The following is a 22,662-nucleotide window of genomic DNA, read 5'->3' as shown; positions in this document are numbered from 1 at the left end:
CCTGTCATTTGAAAAGTTGGTTAGCTTAGAGACATTATCCACTTGCAAAAATAGGCCACATGTAACCTATTTGAGCTGATACACGTGTTCACGTTAGTGCTTGTTTCAAATAAAAGCCAGAAGGATGACATCTAGACTTGTCAGTCAAATGAGTGTGTGGCAGTCAACGGAGAACTGCTTGGCTTCATGTTGGCATGGGGTAATATTGTATATACACATTTTCCCTATTTGTTTTTACTTTTACATTATGGTCATTAAATTCTGTCAGAGCATTATTTGATTCCTGTTTGTACTTCCAGCAAAACAATGGCTTAAAGTCACTGACCTGTCTGAAGCCTCAGTGTTCGAGACTACCTTGCTGGTGCCTTTTGAGGAGCCCGCATACTAATGCGTGCATCACAGGGAGCAACCAGGAGGGACTGGATGTAGGTGTACAGCCTGTGCAGTCTGTGCTCCAGTCCAGAAGTATTTTGATTAATGGAAAGAAGTTGGATTAGTTGGGTTTTTATTAGCTTGTTTTTAAAGAAAACAATGCACAAGCCTTAATCTTTCCTGAAAAATTTGGAATTCACTTTTCATTTAAAAAAAAAAAAGCAGAGCAGTAAACATCTCAAGGCGTTGAGTTCCTAAGCATTAAGTGAATGTGACAGTGCTTTGAGAAAGTCAAAACAAAACAGTCAGCTCCTTTCCTTTGTCTGGCATTGTGCTTGTAGCTCTGAACTAGTCCTCCTGTTGGCTGTTGAAGACATTGAAGGCTGTTGAGTTTCATTGGGTTTATTGTAAGGAGGTAAGATAACATCTGTAGGAACAGCTTTTTTTAGTTCTGCTTGTGGAATGCCTTGTCATGTTTGTAGGAATGCTTAGGTTTATTGTCTAGCAAACAATATTCTCATTTCTTTGTGTCTCAGGAAAGCATCTCTGCATCCTGATTGCCCTGTATAACATCTGGAAACAGAATTTTTGCATCAGGTCTGTACAGAAATGGGAAAACAGTGTTCTTTTCTATCTCAGTTTGTAATCCCCGATGGTACTCTGAAAAAGCATCAAGTGGTAGGTCTTTTCTGACCAGCTTAGTTTAGAACCCCTTTGCACAACCAACTTAAACAGGTATTGGGCTTTATATGCTGCTTTGACACATCAGATTTGTGTTCATGGTTGCCACAGAAAGGCAACTGTGTTTTTAATCTACACAAAGTCTTCTCTGTTTTCACATGAAGAGTTTGTACTGGATATGTTGATTTAGAAAGGTAAAAAGTTGTGTCTGTGGAACTTGAGAAGTGCCACACTGGACTAGTAGAGTGCAGTCTAGATTTGTGTTTTGGTTCTCATAATGTGTAGTACTGTGTGCATTTGACAAACAGGTCTAAAATCTTACAAATGACTGATTAGTCTGTGTTTAAAGGTAAGATTACTTAGTTGTTCCTTACTAATGTTAGCTAGAAGGTGGTAGGTTTGTATATCCAGTATTTTGATCCATATAACCTATTGTTTATCTTTTTTTTGTTTTGTTTTGTTTGTGTTTTTCTTTTTTTTTTTAAGTGGGAATTATATATATATGTGCACTAGATAGAAGTGGAAAAATATATCCCTGTAAACAACCAGTGGTGCTCAAACCCCATCAATATTTTTCCAGGATTACAAAACTCACTGCTCCTAAATATTTTATCTATGAACTGAGTAAGAAGTTTTCTTTCTTCCAGGTTTCCGACTTGCCTTTGCAAGTCTCTTCTGCTTAGTGAAATGAGTGGCAGGAATTTTGTTTCAAGCCAATGTTGCACTGCAGTAAGAAGGTAGGAAGAACAGAAAGATTTCAAAAGAATAATATGTATTTAAGGAGTCCTGTAGCCAATTTAAAAGACAATGTATATGGGTGTGTTTTTTGTCTTTTTATAAACTCCACCGTTTGGGCTTCATTAGTATAACAAATTCATTCAGGTGTTAGTGCAATGCTTTACGTTCTTTTCCAGAAAGATAACCTCATTCTCAATTTAGAAGGTAGGTTTTGTATAACTCATTTTGAATAATCTGTCTTTACACTCCTATTTGATAGTAAGCTTAGGTGCCATCTTATATTTTCTCTTTCTAGGAGTGCTTACATAGAGAAAACGGGCTTTCTATAAGCTAGAGGAATAGGTGACTTGCTGCTTCATCTTCTGGCAGAGCTGGGAGTCGTGCAGGTTGTTCAGTCAGACAGAAGTTCAGAATTTGTTTTGATCTTTCATAGAACTAATTGGAGTAGAAGTTAAAGGTAAACAGGATTTCATTCAAAAGCCAGAGGAGTAGATTAAGAACATCTTGATTTACCTCAAATAGTGTTGTCCCCAGAAATATTTTGAAGAAAAATACAAACAAACCCTTATGTTACAAGTTATTTTTAGAATGGATTTTACTTAAATTGTGCTACCTCTAGAGAGTATAGATGATTTAAATGCTCTCTGCTATATGCATAAGAGCAAGCAGCGTGAAACTGGTATTTCAGAGATAAAAGCAGTTGTCTTCCCCTCCTATCATTTTCTCTATCTAGGAATTTCTATGAAAATCACCTATACATGAAAATGGCTTTCAGTTAAATTAATCTGAGTTGTAAGCAACCCGAAACTTTATTTATTTTGATGGTAAATTTAATGTTCTCAACATATCGGATTTGTGTGCTCACAATGAGTAACTGTCATAGAGATTGTCAGAGAAAGCAACTCCGTCTTTGGCTAGTAGGTAGGGGGCTTTTTGTACCTATTGAGAGATATGGGAAGACATTTTGGGTTCCACATACGCTGAAAACATTCTGTCGACATGCTTACACGATCAACAAAGAAACAATAAAATACTGACAGGTAGTTACTGTATTTTGATGTGTGTAACCTAGGGGTTATCTGCTGAAAAAACAAAACTGCAATTCAGCAGCACTGTAGGGATCTGGATATGCACAGATAATACAAGGGGAAGTTTATTCTAGGACCTGTCTCCTTCAAAGCTTCACAGTGTCTGATTTCCCCATAGCCTGCATCCTTTCCCATAGTTTGCTCTCACCATCCCAGTAGTCCCTCAGCTTCAGAGCTGTGTATGTTGTCTGAGGTTCAGATTGTATAAAATAAAAGATGGTCTTATCTTTAGCTTTCAGTTAATTGCTCGTTGCAATGAATGAGGCTTTCATAGTGAAAGAAAATACTGCGCTTGGTTTTTGGGTTTTATTTTCAAGTTTTGTGCCCGAAGATGGGATGTAATTCTTCAAGCATAAAAATAAAAGCAAAACTTTCAACATTTATGCCTTACAATCTGAGGAGTTCATATGGTAATATATTCTGCAACATAGCCGAGGGCTTCAGAAATATATATATATATATATATATATTTTTTTTTTTTTTTTTTTTTTTTTTTTAAGTGAGATTTAATCTGTAGTATGCAGAAGTTTTTAATGCTCATATTGTCAGGTTAGCACCACGTTTAAATTTGTAGCTACAGTACATAGAGCTTGGAATGTCAGACATTGTTTCTATTATCCTTTGAATAGAAACAGTCAAAGAATGGGTCTGGAAGCCAGCAGGAATTTGACATCTGAGCAAAAAATAAGTGTGTTTAGCTGTCTAATTTTTCTTTCTTTGTGAGCAATGGCTAGGATGGCTTTTGTGTTTTTATAATTCCAAAGAAATAACCTCTTTGCTTTATTCTTCCAGCTTCTATGCAGTAGTGAAATACCATCTTTTTCCACTCTTTCTGATATTTTTATAAGAAAAGTCCGGAAGTGTTTTACTCTCATCAACTTGATTCCTTCAGCTAAGTAATGTTAAAACAAAACCATTCTCTATACTAATGTTTTGTCACTGAAACTGCCGTCATTACTGTGGAATGATGGCACCGTGAAGCATGGAGTTGTGGCTAACGTACATTCAGATATTTATCCACCATTCTAGTATTATTTTTTTTTCTTTCCCTCAAATTGTACATAACAGCATGTGAAATATTTTTGGCAGTTTTTCATTACATGAAGTGAGCATATCAGAGGAGAAAAGAGTAAGTATAATGAGAATTAGAAATTAATATGTGGCAGGATAATTGTACAAAACTAATGTTTTAATGAGCAAAGCCAGAAAACTGAATTTGACATGGAATGTAACAGTGTGACAGTGAAGGATGTGGGAATTTTTTTGCCTGTATCTTGTTGCATTTTTGTTTTAATGGAACAAACAAATATGCTTTCTGTTCTGGGGAGCAGAGAGATGTGGGGGTAAAAGCAAATCAGAATGACGTAGTGCTTTAAGCTAATCAATCCAGTAACGGTTTTGAAACCCATTTTCTAGAGTATCTCATACCAGCATCATTTTTCATCAAACCTACAATGACTATGGCTGCTGGAGTGTTTTACTGGCTGCTTAAAACTAAGGATGAGAGGTGTTCTGTTTCTGTCTTTGGTAAGACCAGAATTCACGGTGCTAAGCTCTAGAATCGTATAAACAATGGAAAGAACCCCAGTATATTATGTGCTGCTTTGAAACCATATAAATCTGAAGTGTTTCTCTTTGTGGGTTCATTTTAGAAAAATCCATAAAGTAGGCCTCGGGCTGAATTCAATGTTTGAATATGATGCATTTTATTCAGAATGGCATTTTTCAAGTAGGACAAGCCCGTGAGATGTGTCTGAAGGTAGATACTACCAATTTACTGCAAGCTAGTAAATTGACCTGTGTTCCACAGTGCCGACTTGAGTGCTTATGCCAGTGGTGCTTAGCAGGTAGCTTACACCTTCTCGTTTAGGGATAAGCCTCCTTGCATTTACCACATAGTAAGAGCATGCATGAAGTAGTTAGTGCCGAACATCTGATGTGTGATAAATTCAAGCCCTCTCTTATTTCGAAGTAACATATGTCACTCTATTACAAGGCCCAGCTCACTGTAGGCAGAAGATGGGAAATGTTCTTTTTTTTCAGAAGTTGGAAAGGGTTATTTATCTAAAAAATAATAGACATGCTGTATTTGTGCAAGCATAAAGAAAGCTGGTATACTGGCCAGTCTAAATAACTGCAGGTACGTGTTGCAGTCATTGACAGACAAGAAAAGCGATCACGGTTGACCCAGTAAGCGTTCCTTAATGATGCTCTAAGAGTTTATTATGGGGTTGTATTGGCTGTATGCATAAGGCTTATCTGGATTCATGTTGGACTTGAGCTAATCACACCACTTGGAGTGCTCGGACACACCCAGCTGGCTCTGTAGCACACTCTGCAATCAAATATTTCTGCATCTCACAATGTGGTATTAACAAGATTATCTCCCCATTAGTTTGAGTACTGGAGGCTTAACAATAGGCCTGTATTATGCGTGTAATTATTACACCTCGCAGTTCCTCGATGAACATGTTATTCCTGTTTTAGTGATGAAGAAGCTAAGGTGTTACGATCAGTGTTTCCAAAGTCTGTACAACAGTTTTCAACAAATCTCTGCCAGGAACAGTATAAAAACACGAATGGTATTACCACTAGTCGTGTATTTTTCCCTTTCTTTGTCTGTGTGTTTCTGGATTTACAGAACCATGATGGGCAAAGTGTTGTTTCCAAAACAAAGGATGTTTTGATCCTCTAAAGAGGAGCTGTTGAAGCTCTGTGGGAGTTGGGGATTTTTTGAGATAACAGACCTTAGCTTTGATTATTATTTTTTTTTTGGCAGGTTCAGAGAAACAGTTGGCATTTGCCTAGAATTTAAGAGTGTCAAAAATGGCACAAGGTGGAAAGAGTGAGATCATTAATCAGACATTGAAAATGTTTGTGGGGAAGGAACCTTTTGACTACACACAATGAATTGTCCACCTTAATGCTGCTGAGATGGGAACTGCCTGGATCTCAAGGCCTTGGGCTGCCATTTTGGGAGGCAAGGAGTTAGTTGGGGATGGAAAGACTGGAGTTTGTATTCTTTCTGCTCTGTTACCCATTGCTATCTTCATGGATCTGACACTCTGTTTATCTGACAGTGCACTCAGTACTGCTTCGCCAGGGAAAATTGCACAAAACAAGCCCAGTGCATCAGCATTTTCATTGTGTATTGAGCTGAGCCTCCCTTCACATGGTCACATCCCCTTTTTAATCTGGGATTCCATGTCCCTTTCCCAGTCCAGCCTGTTTCTGTGGTGTCTATTGCTGGTCTCCCCGAGCTTCTGTTTCTGTGGTTTGAGTGTTTTTTTGTGTGGCTGAGTGTTAAGACCTGCAGGACTTTTGGAAGTGCGTTGTTTAGGGGTTAGGCAATACACCGAGTTAGTGCTAGTAGTTTGGGACAGACTGAGGTGATGGCTGCGTTCAAGTTGGATTTCCTCCCGGAGATGATGGTGGACCATTGCTCCTTGAATGCTAGCCCTGTGTAAGTAGTCTACCTTCATGTCTAATTTTATAACTGAAGTGAGAGTTGGAGTTGCTTTCTCTGAAGCCAATGCTGCCTAATGGATTCCCCTTGCCGTGGGGGGGAAGAGGGATAGGGGAGTCTGCAACTGGTTTTCTTGAGGAAACCGTAGCAGGCATTGGGAGTTGATACTGGATTCTGGACGGAGGAAAAAAATGATTAATTTTGGGGCTGGGGGTAAGGAGGAATAAAGCTATTTGATTGTACTGTTTACGTGTATGCTGTATGCTACGGGTGCTGATGTTCTAAAATCAGTTATTAAAATGAATTGTTGGGAGAACAACTCCAGTTCTTTCCTGTTAATGATTCCAGACTAAACCTTCTAATTAGGAATGAAGGATTCCTTGAAATCCTGTTGAGGTCATGTTAAAAATTGCTCACTGAACAGGGGACTGGCAGTGCTCCTGAAACTGTCCATGGGAGAGAAAGCAGGGCTGAAAATTATTACTGGAAAAGGTTAAGTGACTTCCAGTCGTTCTCATTTAGAACGAAAAAACATGCAGTTTACCTCTTTGTAAAAGGTATTCTTTATGTTGGATATTTGAAGAGATGCTGACTCTTTTGGAGTGGAAAGGTTGAGTAGTGAAAGGATTTATGAGGATAATTTGCTTTCCTTCTAGTAAGAAGCTGTGTGGTTTCTGAGGTCAGTTCGTACAGTTATAAAACTTTGGCATCAATTCTTTATCGTACTCTGTACAGCAGCATATTGAGAGGGGAGAAAAAATAACTAAACGTTGCCTGGTCTTGAAATTTTTCTAAAACAATTATGTTGAGGGATAAATGTGCCTATAGTAAACAGTGTTCCTGTCATTGCCTGTAATGTAATAAGCCATTGAAAAAAATCTTTAAAAAAGAAAAAAACAAAGATGAAGAGAGCTGACTACTCTGGAAGAAGGCCACTGTATCCTTCAACAATGAGCTTGGGGACCGGGCTGGGGGGAATCATTGCGTGGTTACTGTTCTGGTCCCCATGTTCTTTCTAGACTATGTAGGGGTTGGCCAGCAGTTTTAGCATACTAATCACTACAGCTGCAATAGGATGTCATTACAGCCTTCCACAAAGATAGGTCCTGTGGTATACCAGCCTGTGACTGCCAAAAACAAGACCTCACATTGTATTCAGCAAACAGTGAGGAGTCAATACAGAAAGCAGCGTATGGCTTTCAGGTAGCTGGGTGAAGTATAACAGTTTTATTGACAGGCTTTAAACAGTTCATACAGCTCCATGTAGTGCCTCACATGCAGCTCCACGTAGTGCCTTGAAACCTTTTGAAGAACACCATAATCAAAACTTGTGTGTTGTTGTAATCTAAGTAATGCTTCTCTTTCTGTGTTAGCACCCTACTGTTACTCAGCTTGATTTAGTCTGAGACTAAGATTATCCAGGCCCAACCTGTTCATCTGCAACCTGAGCCTGTTTTTTTTCCAGATATTGTTGAAAGCTGCCTATTTTCACAAAGCACTATATCATTGTAAATCTTTAACAAGACTTCTCATTGATTCAATTGTACCTATTTTTCTCTTTTAAGATGTTTTTTCACCCCAGGATATAATTCCACAGAGTCATCTTTAAACATACAAAAAAGTTACCCTCATTTATGCTAGTTATTAGTTTAGGTTCCTTCCACTTCCAGTTTCTCCTGTAAAATTTTATAGGATTGAACTAGTGATATTTTTCAGTCATCTCATCAAACATTTCCTGAATTCCAGATGTCTACATTGTAAGAGCATACATTAGGAGAAGTTTTAAACAACTGTGCAGAGTAATTGGTTTCCAAGTATATGACTTGCCAATGAATGTGAATAATATTCATGAATATTCTCTTGCCATGCAGGATTGCAGATGTGCAGGAGTCTCTTTGTTTTAATCATACATGTTTATATACGTGTTGAAATATATTTTAACCTCACTATAAGCACGCTGCTTCTAGCTGCAATGACATGTAGAATCCGTAGTGAGTAATATAACAGAAATTCCTTGTTATTTTTCATAGCTCAAAGAAAATGAATGGCACACTGGATCACCCAGACCAACCTGATCTAGATGCTATCAAGATGTTTGTGGGTCAGGTCCCACGGAGCTGGTGTGAGAAAGATCTAAGAGAACTTTTTGAACAGTATGGTGCTGTCTATGAAATCAATGTCTTGCGGGACAGGAGCCAAAACCCTCCTCAAAGCAAAGGTGAGAACTGTCTTTCTCATGTTAGACTTGGGGTCTCAGCTGCTTTTACACAGTTCTAATCTTAACTGTTTGCTGTCTGGATTATAAATACAGAGCAGAACACCTAATAAATATTGTGTTGCTCCAGAGCATTGCTATGATGTTATGATATGGCCAAAATCTTGCTGGAAGTGTCACAGTTTCAGATAAAATACAAAATAAAAAGTTTTTATTTATTTTCTTGTATATATCAAATGCTTAGTACCTCAAATCCCAACTAAATGCTGTAACCTGGGTATGCAGTTCAGTAATATGCAATAATGTATTTCCTGTAAAACCAGATCTAAGATCTGGATACTACCAAATAATTGAGTTTAACAGTGGAAGTAGCCAAGATTTGTTTGCCAGATACATTTAAATGCTTGTTTTAATGATATGTTATGGTATTGAATATATCCTGTTGATGGTATCCTGTTTTATTACACACATGAATCTTTTTCAAGTTAAAATCAGTAACACCTACCTATTTCAATGCCTAACTTCTATTTGTCATGTATTTTGCATTGGAAAGGTGAAAGTGGGGGATTTCTAATTTCTGTACAACACATCAGGATTCCTAGTGTTCTTCCTTAGCTAGCGTTTTGTTTCAATTGCAGGGTGCTGTTTTGTTACGTTTTATACCCGTAAAGCTGCACTAGAAGCACAGAATGCTCTTCACAACATGAAGATTCTCCCAGGGGTAAGTGAAGAGGCATTCTTTCTTCTCAGCTCTATCTTGTCTTTCTTTTCTGCTCTGGCAGCACAGATGTAAAACATACATTATTTTGCCCTCAAGTCATGTTTAAGAGATCTCACAGTCTTGCTCTTTTTAATATATTTGTACAATAACAGATCTTAAAGGAAATTTGGAGTGTTTTGAGGAATAATATGGTAGTGAAGTGTGTGGGCATGGCTTCTATAAAAGTACTTTCTCAGGAGGAATGATGGTGTATCATTCGAAAAGCTTTTCTTTCTTCCAGAAACGTATGTATTGTTACTTACACCTTTCTGTAGAGACAATTCAGGCTACCATCTCTTTCTTCCACTATTCTTCTGGAAATATATTTCATGTAGCATAAAGTGAACACATCTGGGATTAAATAATATTTTTGCATTTCAGATGCACCATCCTATCCAGATGAAACCAGCTGACAGTGAAAAGAATAATGGTAAGCTGTGCTAAAGTCTGAGACTTGTGGCGCTATTCATGCTAATACAGAAATTTCAGCTTCTGTTGAACAGCTTCTGATCGAGTCATATTGAACTGGAGACCTAATTATAAAAAAAAAAAAAAAAAAAGGCATGTTTTCAGTACAGTAGGTATTGTAAGTGAGTTCTCTAAATTTTCATGACTAAGTATCTTCCACTGTTGCTGCTTCCGGGGAAAACCATGGTGTCAGTTGGGGAAACATCCAGTGAGTTCTTGTTTGTACTAAGGTGTTTGAAATCCAGAAATGCTTTTCAGGTGTTTGACCAATCTGAAAGCCTGTTGTGGTTAGGGTGGGAGTCCAAAACTTTACCTTGTAGTATACAAGGAAGAGTGAGAATTCAAAAACAGACCATCAGAGAAAATACTGTGAGTATACTTCTACACATTGGCTATTTCAGATTAAGATGTTAAACATCTAACATTGCTTAAATGATTTATCTGCATTTCAATGATGAGTTTATGTACACACTCAAATACGTATATATGCACACACACAGGTGTGTATGTTTCTTGGAAGAATAATGGGAAGTGGAAGGTGTATTTAATGAAATTTTAAGGTGACAGCTCTGAGGCTATAACATGAATTTTAGTACAGGGTTAAGGTGAGTATATAAATAGGAAAGCATCAGTTAAAGTATTTTAACTTGACATTAAAATAAATTCTGGAACTCTTGAACTAAAATGGACTACAAAAAGGATTTGAAGGCAGTTTTATGCTCCAAGAGCTTGACAGTGAACTGGGTGCAACATCAAGATTTACTAGTCCGTTAAAACTTGTCAGCTGGAAAGGTTTGGAGTTTCCCTTGTCCGCTCCAAGGAATAGTCAGCAAAGAAATTGATTTCCCCTCACCATGGCACTAAATAGGAGAAGACTTCCTGTCCTGAAGCTTCAAATTGTGCTTCATGCCTTCGTCATGTTATATTGTGTTGAATGTTTTATTTGCAAACTGTTTTAAATGTCCAAGTGGCATTCTGATTAATTTGCTTCATCACTTAAAAGTGAGTATTTCTGAGGTAATTAGCATCCTCAGATAAACAAAATGAGAGGTTTAAAGTTCTGATACTAGTAACCACCAACTGGCAAATTAAGAGAAATGTCTGTTTCTGCACCATTTATTTTAAAATAGTCCACAAACTAGGAGTTTTTCTTCAACACTAATATATCTGGTAGTGTCAGCATTTAGAGGAAAGATACAATAGCAGATGGATCAGTTTGGATGTGTCATTTTCTTGCCTTTGGTACAGATCAGAATGGATGACTGTGAAACAGAATTAAACAACAGGTGTTGCTTCTGCTGTTGAGACAGGAGCATGAGGAAATAGGCAGAAGTAAATTTAGGTGATTGGCCCCCTATCACACCAATCTCATGAGCTAGAGAGAATCCTTTTGTGACTAACTTGCCTGTTTAGACACTGGTGAGGTATGTTGGCCATCTAAAGATAGAATGGACAGATGAGAGGATGAAAATAGTCCAGTAAAATAGACACAACTCTTCTCTTGCTAACCAGGAACTAAATGTAGGAGATATGGGAAGTGCTGCTGAATCTGATGCATTTTTTGTTTTTGTTTTTGTTGTGGTTTAACCGGCCAGCAGCTGAACACCACACAGCTGTTCACTCACCCTCCCTCCTCCCTCTCTGGGATGGGGGAGAGAAATGGGAAAGTGAAGCCTGTGAGTTGAGATAAAGACAGTTTATTAAGACAGGAAAATAATAATAACAATAATGATGATAACAGTACTACTACTAATAATGTGTACAAACAGGTGATGCACAATGCAATTGCTCATCACCCGCTGACCGATGCCCAACCTAACCCCGAGCAGCCGGCCCCCCCACCCCGGCTAGCCACCCCTATCTATTGTTCAGCATGACCCTAGATGGGATGGAATACCCCTTTGGCCACTTTGGGTCAGCTGTCCTGGGTCTGTCCCCTCCCCGCTCCTGCTGCTCCCCCAGCCTGCCTGCTGGCAGGACAGAGTGAGAAGCTGAGATGTCCTTGGCTTGGTGTAAGCACTGCTCTGCAGCAATTAAAACATCAGCGTGTTACCAGCACTCTTCTCATCCTAATCCAAAACACAGCACCCTACCAGCTACTAGAAGGAAAATTAACTATATCCTAACTGAAGCCAGGGGGGTTTTTTAACATTCTTGTAGCTCACGGGCTTGCAAGGGAGAAACAGACAGTAAAATATAAAAACATTATAAAACAGGCATCCTTCAGATTCATTGAGGTGTCACATATACATCTTCCTAAAACAAAGAAATTGCATTATTAGGAGTTGTTTTTTAACAAGCATCTACCCCAAAATAGAAGGAAAGTAATTCTATGGTTGATGGAGAATGTTTGACAAAGTAAGATGTAGTAAGTATGTTTTTGTTGGTAATACTCTCATCCTTTGATTTCTTAGCAGTAGAAGATAGGAAGTTGTTTATTGGAATGATATCCAAGAAGTGCAATGAAAACGATATCCGAGTGATGTTCTCCCCCTTTGGGCAGATTGAAGAATGCAGGATATTACGGGGCCCCGATGGCCTGAGCCGAGGTAGGCAGAAATTTTTCTGACAGTTCAAGATTCTCCAAAAGGTGATGCTACCTTTTGTAGCTCAAGGTGGCGTTTCAGCTATTTCAGTGATTTTTTTTTTTTTTAAAGGTATATTCATTGCTTTATTCATCCCGGTAATTGCTGATAAAGTGAGTGACTTGTTTCCTTCTGCGTTCTTTCCCCAGGTTGTGCATTTGTGACTTTTACAACAAGAGCCATGGCACAAACAGCAATCAAAGCAATGCACCAAGCACAAACCATGGAGGTAAAGCAAGTTAGGGAATGTCAGCAGAAAATAGTTACTGTGGAGTCTGGGGGACTAGAGAGCAGGGAGAGGACGTTGTTTGCTCTCCTCCTAGAGCTCAAGATAGAAACCTCACCTGCAGAGAAAATACCAAAATATAAAATGGAATGAAAATCAAATGAGATTTTGAACCTTTAATAAAACGCATTGTTTGATTATATATATGTATGGGGAGGGTGTCAGAAATGCTTCTAATGACTGGGTCTTAATGCAGTAGTTTCTGATAACTGGGGGATAGCAAGTGTGTAATTGTTTGAATTGCTATTTGCAGGGTTGCTCTTCTCCCATTGTGGTAAAATTTGCAGACACACAAAAGGACAAAGAGCAAAAACGAATTGCTCAGCAACTCCAGCAACAAATGCAACAGATCAGTGCTGCCTCGGTATGGGGAAACCTGGCTGGTCTCAACACACTTGGACCCCAATACTTAGCAGTGAGTTTCTCATCTGAGTTCTTTTCATCTCTTCAGGGATTGCAGTGTCTGATTGTTTTGTAATGCTCAATGTATTCATGTTTAGAAGGCTCCTGATAAATAGAAGTAGGGCTTGTAATCCCCGTTTTGTGGATGAGGAGGCTGAATTACAGGAAATTGTTATGTGCTAACAGCTAGTCAGGATGCATTTAAGTGAGGATTTCTGCCCCAGTCTCCCTAGCACTAAGCGCTGAAACATTTATTTGTCTTCTGCAGAATGGCAGAAGAATTCCTGTTCCATTGTTCCTTAGCCAGCATTTCTTTCACCCCCTTCCAGTGAGACATAGGCTAGTACTTGGTGATGAGCAAATAGAAAAGGTGGGCAGGTGGAAGCAGCTCACAGTGTACACTAAACAAAACAACAACAAAAATAAAAACACACCAGAATATAGACAGAAACTTCTCTTCTCTATCAAAAATGACTCAAGAAGGTAGTCTACAGTTTGTCACTAGTTTCATTTGGTTTTGCTGGGTCCCTAGAGGGTGAACTTTCATAAACTGGTGTGCTCTGGCTCATGTGGATTACCACATAGCTATGAGAACTGTTTTCATGCAATTTGGGGAATAGAAAAGGAAAACTTCATCTCATTCTTGGTATAGTGTACTACTGAAGTGGGGACATTCATTCTTTTACTTCTGCTTTAAGTTTGGTAGATTGAAATTTTTTTTTTTTTTTTTTAACAACATGTGGTTAAGGGAGAAAAGAGCAGTAGGAAATCTCTCTAAATAGCTTCCTAGCAGGGGCTTGGGATTTCTCTCATGGCTGCTGTGCTTAAGAAATGTGGAGGAGATCACCTCTCACAGTGGCTCTTTGATTTTTGATTTTTGGTATGGCATTTGCCATTTGTCCTGTGCTGGCAATGTCAGCTGTAAAGTCTGGCTTGAGGTAGAATTATGGGTAGCAGTCCTGCCTGAGGTGCTTAGAATAGGTGTTCTCTCTCATTACTGATTCTGTTTTTGTCTTGGTGCATTAGATACAAACTTCACTTAGGCTAGTATACTGACTGTCCTGAGTGGGAAAAGCATTGTGGTGTTGCTTTGGCTGCAATGCGGTGCATGGGCAACATTGATTTTCACTCTGGTGGTGCTCTGGCTGTATTTTTGAAGAGGAATTCTTTTTACGCTTTGCTGTGATTTGGTGCATGGGCAGGGGGAATTCCCTTTGTGACGGCGCTCTGGCTGTGGTGTGATGCAGTTTCTCCCAGAAGCGGAGCCAGCCCTCACTCTCACTCTTGTTTTGTTTTTTGGTGTAATGTCTAGCTTTATTTGCAGCTCCTTCAGCAGACAGCAGCTGCCTCATCTGGAAACCTGAACACATTGAGCAGCCTCCACCCAATGGGAGGTGAGTTTTTTCCACCAGAAGACAAATTCTGTACCCCACCCCACCCCCGCCCCCCCAAAAAAAAAAAAAGGCAGGTAGAAAAAGTAGCCAAAAGGCTTGTAGACATATTGCAGTTGTAGTAAGTAGTCCTGAGTTTACCCATTCCTGTGGAATGACAGAAATTCTCTGCTAAAAGTGTGCATGTTCCTTCTTAATCTTAGTTAATCGTTTTCTCCAAGGTAAGTTGTGGTATCCTGTTTATCTCCCCTACCTCTGGCATTTAAAATTATCTTCCCTTATGGATACAAAAAAAAAAAAGGACTGTTTATTTTCATCCAAACAGATCCATATTTGAAGCACCGTGGTATTGAAATAAGCACTAGTGCATGTGTTTAATTGTTTAGGTCTCATATTTTAAATTATTTCTTTTTAAATGCCTCAAAGTTGAAAATGTATTGTTGCAAGTAATGTGAACTAGTCCTTCATTCCGGTTCTTTAATTCCTGCATTTGTTTTACAATTACTTACAATATTGCTGTGATGTGGGAGTATCAGCTTAACAGATATAAGCCAAATTCCTTGCTGTTGATTGCTAGTCAAAACATAAGTGAAGTTATCTGAAGTATCCTTTAGGATTATGGAGATAATGTAAAAGTTTCTGAACTGAGGCTGCAAATTAATTGCACTTTCTGTCTTCAGAGGATGGCGAATAATAAAACCCATGTTAGTAACTCTATTCATCACTTCCTCTAAATTTTTCTGCTGACAGAGAACCTATAGTTTTGGTTTTAATACTGAACACTTAGTGCTTTTAAAATTGCCTCTTAGAGTTGTCCAGTAGTTAATAATATTACGTGCCCTGTCTGTGCAGAGGTTGACCTTAAAGTATTAAAAAGTAAAGTCTCTTTGTACATCCACCAGCAACAATTGCAAGCTTTTACAAGTGTTGTGTTGTCCGTTCTAATAACTTCGTTGTTTTCTTTAGACTTATTCTAACCTTAGCTTCTTAGGTGTATTTTTTTTTTCATGTTCAGCTTCTTCAGAGCTCTTGGATTCTAGAGTCTCACTAAAAGCAAATTTAGTTTCACAAACACCTGTTTGGTGGTGATGTAAATAGATTTCGTGACATTTTTTCACTTATTGCTTCTGTTTAAAAAAGCAGTCAGTGATAAAGGGGAAAAATAGTATAGCAGTTTGTATTTATTGTCACAACAATATGGATGTTAGGGTGGCCCAGATAGATAAGGTTGTATATGGAATTTTCAGGGTATTTCTGACTTTGCTATAAATTTAAAAAAATAAATAAATAAAATGAGAACCCTCGCATATAAGTAGCATGTTTCATGGTGTTTTGAAAGAAGTATTCCAAGTCTATGGCTCTACACAGGAAGAGTTTGTTTCAAAGTCCCATTAATATCTTACTTGATCGCCTTTCCTGAAATTCTTAGAAAAATAAGCAGGTAATTAGATCCCACTCTGTATTAGGCTTATAGACAAAATTTAATCTTGACCCTATTTGAAAGCAGATGGGAAAACAATGTGATGACAAGAAAACAGGTGCAGCATGTACATGCCAAACTGCTTCAGAAAGGAAGCAAGCTGCTCTGTTCTTCACAAGCTCTAACACTTGCAGTTTTAACCCTCTGTAGCACAATAACAAAAACAACAAAAAAAACCTTGTTGGTTTTAACTTCATACTTTTATGTTACAATTGCACCTTAAAGAATATAAACAATATCAGGATCCTCATGTTTGGGGCACTAAATATGATTAAAGATACAGACCTGATCACAAAGAGAGAACAATTAGAGGAGGGGGAAAAAAAAAGAGGAAAAAAAAAAATACTAAAAGCAGTAGAAGCTACTTAAAGAACGAACAGTTTATGCTGCACTGCCGTTTACATTCTTATGTTGTGTTTGCACACTTAAAGTGCAAAACTGAGACTTTAATTGGTAGGTGTGCATTATCACCAAGTACTCATCTTCCAAAAGATGAGGAGCTGGATCTACTTAAGACATTTGGATAATGTTACATGAATGATGACAATTAAAATTTCTTGTGGAGATGTGAAAGGGAAATAAGGGAAAGGAAAGAGAAGCAGAAATGGAAGATTGGAGCTAGCCTGCTGAAGGTTAAATTATAACTCAAAATGAAGATGAATCAGATGAGTAAATGACCAGTAAAAGTTCATCGGCTCTTCTTCCTCCCACTGGTATTACTGGCAGTTTACCTACAACCTGCCTGATGTTTTCCATTTTCCTTACCACTTTTGTTTGACCAGCTGGCTAGCCTGTGCATACAGTAGGTGATTTTGTGGTCAGGAATTTTGCCACTCAACACTGTTTTACAATTTATTGTTGCTTCTTGTCTGCCAAGGAGACCAGATAAAGCATGCTAATATTCAGCTGATGGCAGTTTAAAGGTGTGACGCTGGCTACTGTGTTGTGTAGGCCTTCTTGAAAGAATTCTGCAGTTGTTGCTGCTCCCCTGTAGAGAGGAGACGGATATGAGACAAGATGAGGTTATTAGCCTGGTGTATAGACAAGTTCTGTGGCTTGCAGATGAGCTGTTATACCCTGTCTTAACTGTCCATAGCAGTTAAAACTGCTATGCTTTTATGACTGTACATAACACTGCCTGAAAATGTCTGTGCTCTGGAGTCTACATCTGGGACTGTGACTACTTGGTCTTTTAGAGAAATCATCCTTCTGGGCAAAAAATACATTTCATTTTAGTTGTAACAAGGAATCACAATGTAGAAGAGATCGGTAACTGGTACTGAAGTCTGTTGTTTTTAAGCTCCTGCCCATTACCACAAATCCCATTATGATGTGCTGAGGTTACTGGATTTGTTAGTTTTGGATGATGGTGGCTATTGTAGGAGAAACTCTGTGTATTCTTCAATGTGTTGCAGGACTGAATGCGATGCAGTTGCAGAACCTGGCTGCATTAGCAGCTGCAGCCAGTGCAGCTCAGAATACACCAAGTGGCACCGCTGCACTCACTTCCTCCAGCAGTCCCCTGAGTGTGCTCACCAGCTCAGGTAAGAGACGGCCTGTGTTGTAGTGTGTTATGGCATGGGTTGCTCTGGGAGTCTTTTCAGGATAAATATCATCTGTTTTGTTCATCTCTGTCATGTCAGTTCTTTAACAGATAAGGAGATTTTCTTGTAAATTTACTGGTGTTTGTTTAGGGTAGGTATCTTTGTCACCAGCAAAGTGTGTGTGGTTTTTTTTTGTTTGTTTGTTTGTTTTTTAACTCACTGTATTCCTGGTAAGGTTAATTTAGAGTAAAAAGGATTTTTAAGGTTATCGTGAAGCAGAAAGGTAGGTGACCTCTTTCCAGTAATTTTGCTACAGTCTCATCACATCTGTAGTTTCTCTGTGAATTCAGACAGGTATGTAGCAGATGTACCCTCTTCCTGTGGACATGGGGAACATAGGATGCTTTAAGCAGGAAGTAATGCATTCTGTGCAGTAGGAAAGACAGCTTTATGTTCCTCTGGCATTACTGAAAAGGATACTACAGCTGCCTCACAGAAGCAAAATACACAGTTTGATAGAACACTTATTGGAAAGAGGTTGTCTGGAACTGATTTTATCAGTTACACTTCAAAAATCAGTATCTTGCTCTTCCATTCTATTTGTGTTTTTTTTTTCTTTAGGTCATGTACGTTATCCAGAGAGACTAGGATGTCTGAACAGTGTCCTTTTGCCACCTTATTGTTAAATGTGATTATTATTTACAACAAATAAAAAAAAAAAAAAAAAAAGTAACTTTGCTCACATCAGACATGGTAAACTTCTATTGCAAATGTGGGTCAGAATCCTACTCAATTATATTTCTATCCTATTTTCAGTTATTTCTAAATCCTGACATGGGAAGAGAGGCCCTGTATTTTTAGGGTGTCAGTTTTCCAGCATGTATAGAGTGATACGTAGGTTTATTTCTTCATAAAAATCCAGATTGCTTATCTAGTTCTGAAATACAGCCTACAAAGTTGACAACCTCACATGTAATCGTGAGACTCCAAAGGAGGTGCTTATTAGGGGTCTTTTAGACTGCCCCAGGTAGCTTTTTGTATTACGTAGGAAGACCAAGGAACTAGGTGAAGAGATGATAAGGAGATTATAAGGGAAAGCTGTTTAGAAGACCTTAGGTCACATGATCAGGAGTTAAGCTCTGGGTGTTTTGCGCAGTTTTCTACTTAGAGAAATTCCTGAGAGAGAATTCAGCTGAGTCTTCTGTTGGTATACAGGCAGTTTTTGTTTGTTTGTTTTTTAATATAAAAACTTTGTGGTCTGCAGTCCTTGAAGATAAAGTTTCAAAATAAAGTTTCAGAATTTATCTTGGGTACCAGCTATGGTATCCTATTGTATAATTAAGAAAGAAACGACTACACAACAACAAAAAAAAACACCACAGAGTTGAGGCTGTAGAAGAGCTACATTTACAGTCCATTACTACTGCTTCATTGTAGAGAAAGCATGGAAGTGAATGTAACTGAGAATTTCTCCCATATCTCTTCATGCAGTAGCAGCGTTGGAATTGCCAGGTTATAATTGGCTATGCCTGATGTTTAGAACCAAGCTTTCCTTGTTGGCTCTGTCATTTACTGACTGCAGCAAGTTTGTTCTATCTGTTGAGGTGGGCAAGGGGACTGGTAGGCAGGTTTTGAGGTTAGTGTCAGGCGTACTAGAAAAGGTAGAGCCAGTTTCTTCTTGGAAGAAGTGTACAGTGGAAGGACAAGGACAGTGAACACAAACTGCAGCAGAGAAAAATCTGGTCGTAAAAGAAAAACATGGTTAAAGTCATTAAGCACAAAAACCAGGTGTCAGTGTGGCTGTGGAATTTCCATCAGTTTAGAAGTTCAGAATTCAGTTGGAAAGGTCCTTGAAGAGGCTTACCTAAATGGGAGGTTAGACCAGGTTTGAGCAGACAGTTGGACTAAATAATCCACAAAGGTCCCTTTTAACTGAAGTTATGCTATAATTTGTGATTCTTTGGGACTGCTTTCCCTTCTGTGGATTTCAGCAGTCACACAGCACCCTGCAGGTGTCATTTCCTTCAGAGAGAGACATCTTAGGACTGGGTTCCCCTTCTGGTCACACCGTTGGAGAGCTAGGGGTGGGGAACAGCAGTCAATTTTTAAGTGCCACCTGTGCTGAATCCAAACAACTTTTTGATGGCCAGTTGCATCAATAAATGCTTGTGTGTCACCAGTTGAGTGATCGTGATGTGTCACTTGAATTAATACCCTATACACATGTAGTAGTTTACTCTTCGCAGGCTTCTAATGTGAAGCAGTCACTATTGTATTGCTCTTAAAACGTAATTTCAAGTATAATTTTAAAAACTAGAGATTATCTTTGTTCAAAAGAAGTTCAAAAATGAAATTTGGAGGATATATGGTCTATATGTAGTCAATGAGCAATCAAACTCTTAAATGGTTTCAGGGGCTTTTCATTAAAGCTATTAATATTCTTCACATTTTAAAACTGTGAATTGAAAAGAAAGTTTCAATGTATATAGATAGCATTCAGTCTCATGATACTTCTCATAAGTACAAAGCATGGTGGCTTTTCACTCTGAATTAGCTATTATCTCTTAAAAAATCAAACTTATAATTGTCTTTTGATTAATATTTGTATGTGCATTCACATTGTATTCACATGGAATATTGTTAAAACTCCACAGTATTCAGAGCATCCCTCTTGAACCATACCTAGACCCACTTTCACAAGATGGTTGATGTTCTTACCCTAGTTTTATCTTTGCTAGCTATTCTTTACTACCTGACAAAAATTTCTGAAAACCCTTAGTTTCTTCAGTTAACAATCTTACAGTAAGCTTTTTTAGTTAAGTATAATTCAGTAGACTGATTAAAAAAAATATATTCAGTAGTAAGCAAGAAGGAAATAAACAACAGCAACAAAATAGAGAAATAATGTTAGGGATAGGAATGGAGTAAAGCACATGTATAAACCTATATTGGTTTTCCATTTCCATTGCTGTGGGCTGTTTTCAAATCTAAAATAATATATGAGAACTACAAAAACAGAAAAAGAGAGAGAATGACTAGAACTGCAGAATTCTTTCCCTATTCAGTGCAACTAAGGAGAAACTTATGTAGGAGTTGGATATGACAGAAGCCTACAAATGTATTAGTGGTGTGACAAAGATGAATTGGGATAGACTGGCTGCTAGATATTCCAAGATGAGAATTACAGGATATCAACTGAAGTTACGAGCTGACAGCTCAAAAATGAAAAGATGTATTCTTTTGCATAGTGCATGCACTAAGTGGCAGAAGTCAGTGGCTCAGAATATAGTACAGTACAAAAAAAAAAATAAAATTGTGTTCAAAATGCACTGTAATTAATGAGTGAAAATCGTAACTTAAATGCAAAGATGTTCCCATTGACTGAACAAGTCTTAGAGCCACAGATTGCTGGAACCTATGAGACCATACCGAAGAAGTATTGTTTTGTAATTGCCATGTATTTTTGCTCATCTATTATTTATATACCTTTTGTCATCATTAGAATGTGCTTTGCTGACTCAGTGCAGCAATTGGTATATACGTGTGATTAAAAAAAATGCAAGTATTAAATTTTCTCGGTGTTTTCAAGCCAAATTATCTCATATTAAAGATTTTCTTGTTTTGCTTAAACAGATGTCTGTTAAGCTAGCTAAACTAAAATAACCGTGTTCAGCTTTTTGCAGTGGTTTAAATTAATTGATTTAAAATCACAACCTTTTTGAAGATGGGAAAGGATCCATTCTCTTTTACTTTGCTCTCTAGCCTTGGCTCTATTCTTTTTTTCCCATGCTGCTACTTGTTCTTTTCTTTTGAAATAGTGTTCTCATCTGTCAAATGAAGTGTCTGCTTGAATTATGGAGATTAGCAATGAAGTGCTGCAGAAACAAGTGATACTCTAAAATCAAGGCAGCTGTATCATTTCTGAATGCTGGCTTTTATTCAGCCAGCTGTTCTGTTTTTCTACCAACTTGAGAATTACTCTAACTTGTTCTCTGTATTTTATTTTTTTACAACATTTAATATGCTACTGACAGACAGGAAGTGTCTTCTTTTCTTTGGAGTTAGCATCTTGAAATACAGCTTATCAATGTCTTCTAGACATTGTCTTTCAATTTCTGACTTGTTAAGAGTTTGTCTAGAACTTTTCACAGAGTAGGCTTGTCCTTTCCTCTGTCAGCACAAAAAGTGAACTGTAATACAAAGTGCAGCTCCCTGGGTTCTCATGCAGTTTTCATTGGGTACAAGAGCACGCTTTTGCCGTGGCTTGTTAGGTAAGTTTGCAGTATCCCATTTAAACAGTTACCACATTCCACTCCAGAAGAGACATGGTGAAACATATATAAATTGATGGATATGTAGTGTATGTAAATCTGCTTGAAAGACGATAACAATTATTTTCAAAGTTGTAATGGATAAATGCTGCATACTGAGAATTACAAAGAATGAGAAGGAAACTGAAAATGCTTGAATTTCGATTCTTTTGTTACGTACTTGATATAAGTCATAAGTTTTTATGTTTGACTTGAGAACTTTGACGTAAGTTCTGTTACCCACACAGATATAAATTCCTCTCAAAGGACTATGAGATGCTTTTACTGCTCCAGTTTTCAGTTCTAACTCTACCTATTGCAGAACGTGGCAGGCCATCTAAGCCAGCAGTCTGCTAGGGAGTGCATCTGTAGACTTCACTTACTGAGGTAAAAATGGTTGAAGGTGTTAGTGATACAGTCAACAGAGGATTGGCTCTATATTTTAGGTCTGTGTTCCAAATCTTTTCTTGCCCATAGCCCCAGCTGCTGCAGTAGGATTTTTTTAATGGAAAATTATTTAATGTGTCAGAATAATTTGAGCATCTGCTGTTTCTGCTCTGGCGGTATGGGAAAACCATATGTTCAGTCTGACTGGAGTTTTCTTTAATGTTGCTAATATCTGTGTGTCAGGTCTTTTTCACCTTATGTGGTGTGTCAAGGTTTGATGTTAATATATAGCAATTCTTACTCATTTCAGGCAGCAGTAATAAGCATTGCTGCTAGTTACTTTGACTGAGATACAAAATTTAGCTGATGATCGTATTTTGATTGAATGCCTTACACTTGATTAAATTAGTACTGTTGCAAAAAGTGGATGTTGTTAGGAAGCAGATTTTTTTCCAAAAAAGGGATTAGATACAAGGGGTTAGATACAAG

The 22,662-nt window shown here is 38.1% G+C and overlaps 1 protein-coding gene across 20 annotated transcripts in view; it reads left to right on the top strand.

Moving 5' to 3' along the window:
* Positions 1-22,662, top strand: part of CELF1 (CUGBP Elav-like family member 1) — a 64,712-nt gene that overhangs the window by 22,136 nt on the left and 19,914 nt on the right. For 7 of the 20 annotated variants that reach the window (XM_084522084.1, XM_084522085.1, XM_084522083.1 and 4 more), the window contains 8 exons: positions 8,376-8,563; positions 9,199-9,281; positions 9,702-9,750; positions 12,203-12,337; positions 12,523-12,602; positions 12,913-13,074; positions 14,374-14,455; positions 17,348-17,476. In XM_084522084.1, the coding sequence (XP_084378210.1) occupies positions 8,386-8,563; positions 9,199-9,281; positions 9,702-9,750; positions 12,203-12,337; positions 12,523-12,602; positions 12,913-13,074; positions 14,374-14,455; positions 17,348-17,476 (898 nt within the window). In that variant the 5' untranslated portion in view covers positions 8,376-8,385. Of the gene's footprint in view, positions 1-1,700; positions 1,791-6,196; positions 6,343-8,375; positions 8,564-9,198; positions 9,282-9,701; positions 9,751-12,202; positions 12,338-12,522; positions 12,603-12,912; positions 13,075-14,373; positions 14,456-17,347; positions 17,477-22,662 lie in introns of those variants that run through there. The other 13 variants (XM_084522077.1, XM_084522076.1, XM_084522079.1 and 10 more) reach the window with 7 other exon arrangements.

The sequence above is a fragment of the Aythya ferina genome (genome assembly GCF_964211825.1).
Source record: "Aythya ferina genome assembly, chromosome: 5".
Taxonomy (NCBI): Eukaryota; Metazoa; Chordata; class Aves; order Anseriformes; family Anatidae; genus Aythya; species Aythya ferina.
This window is presented reverse-complemented; position numbering and strand designations above follow the sequence as displayed.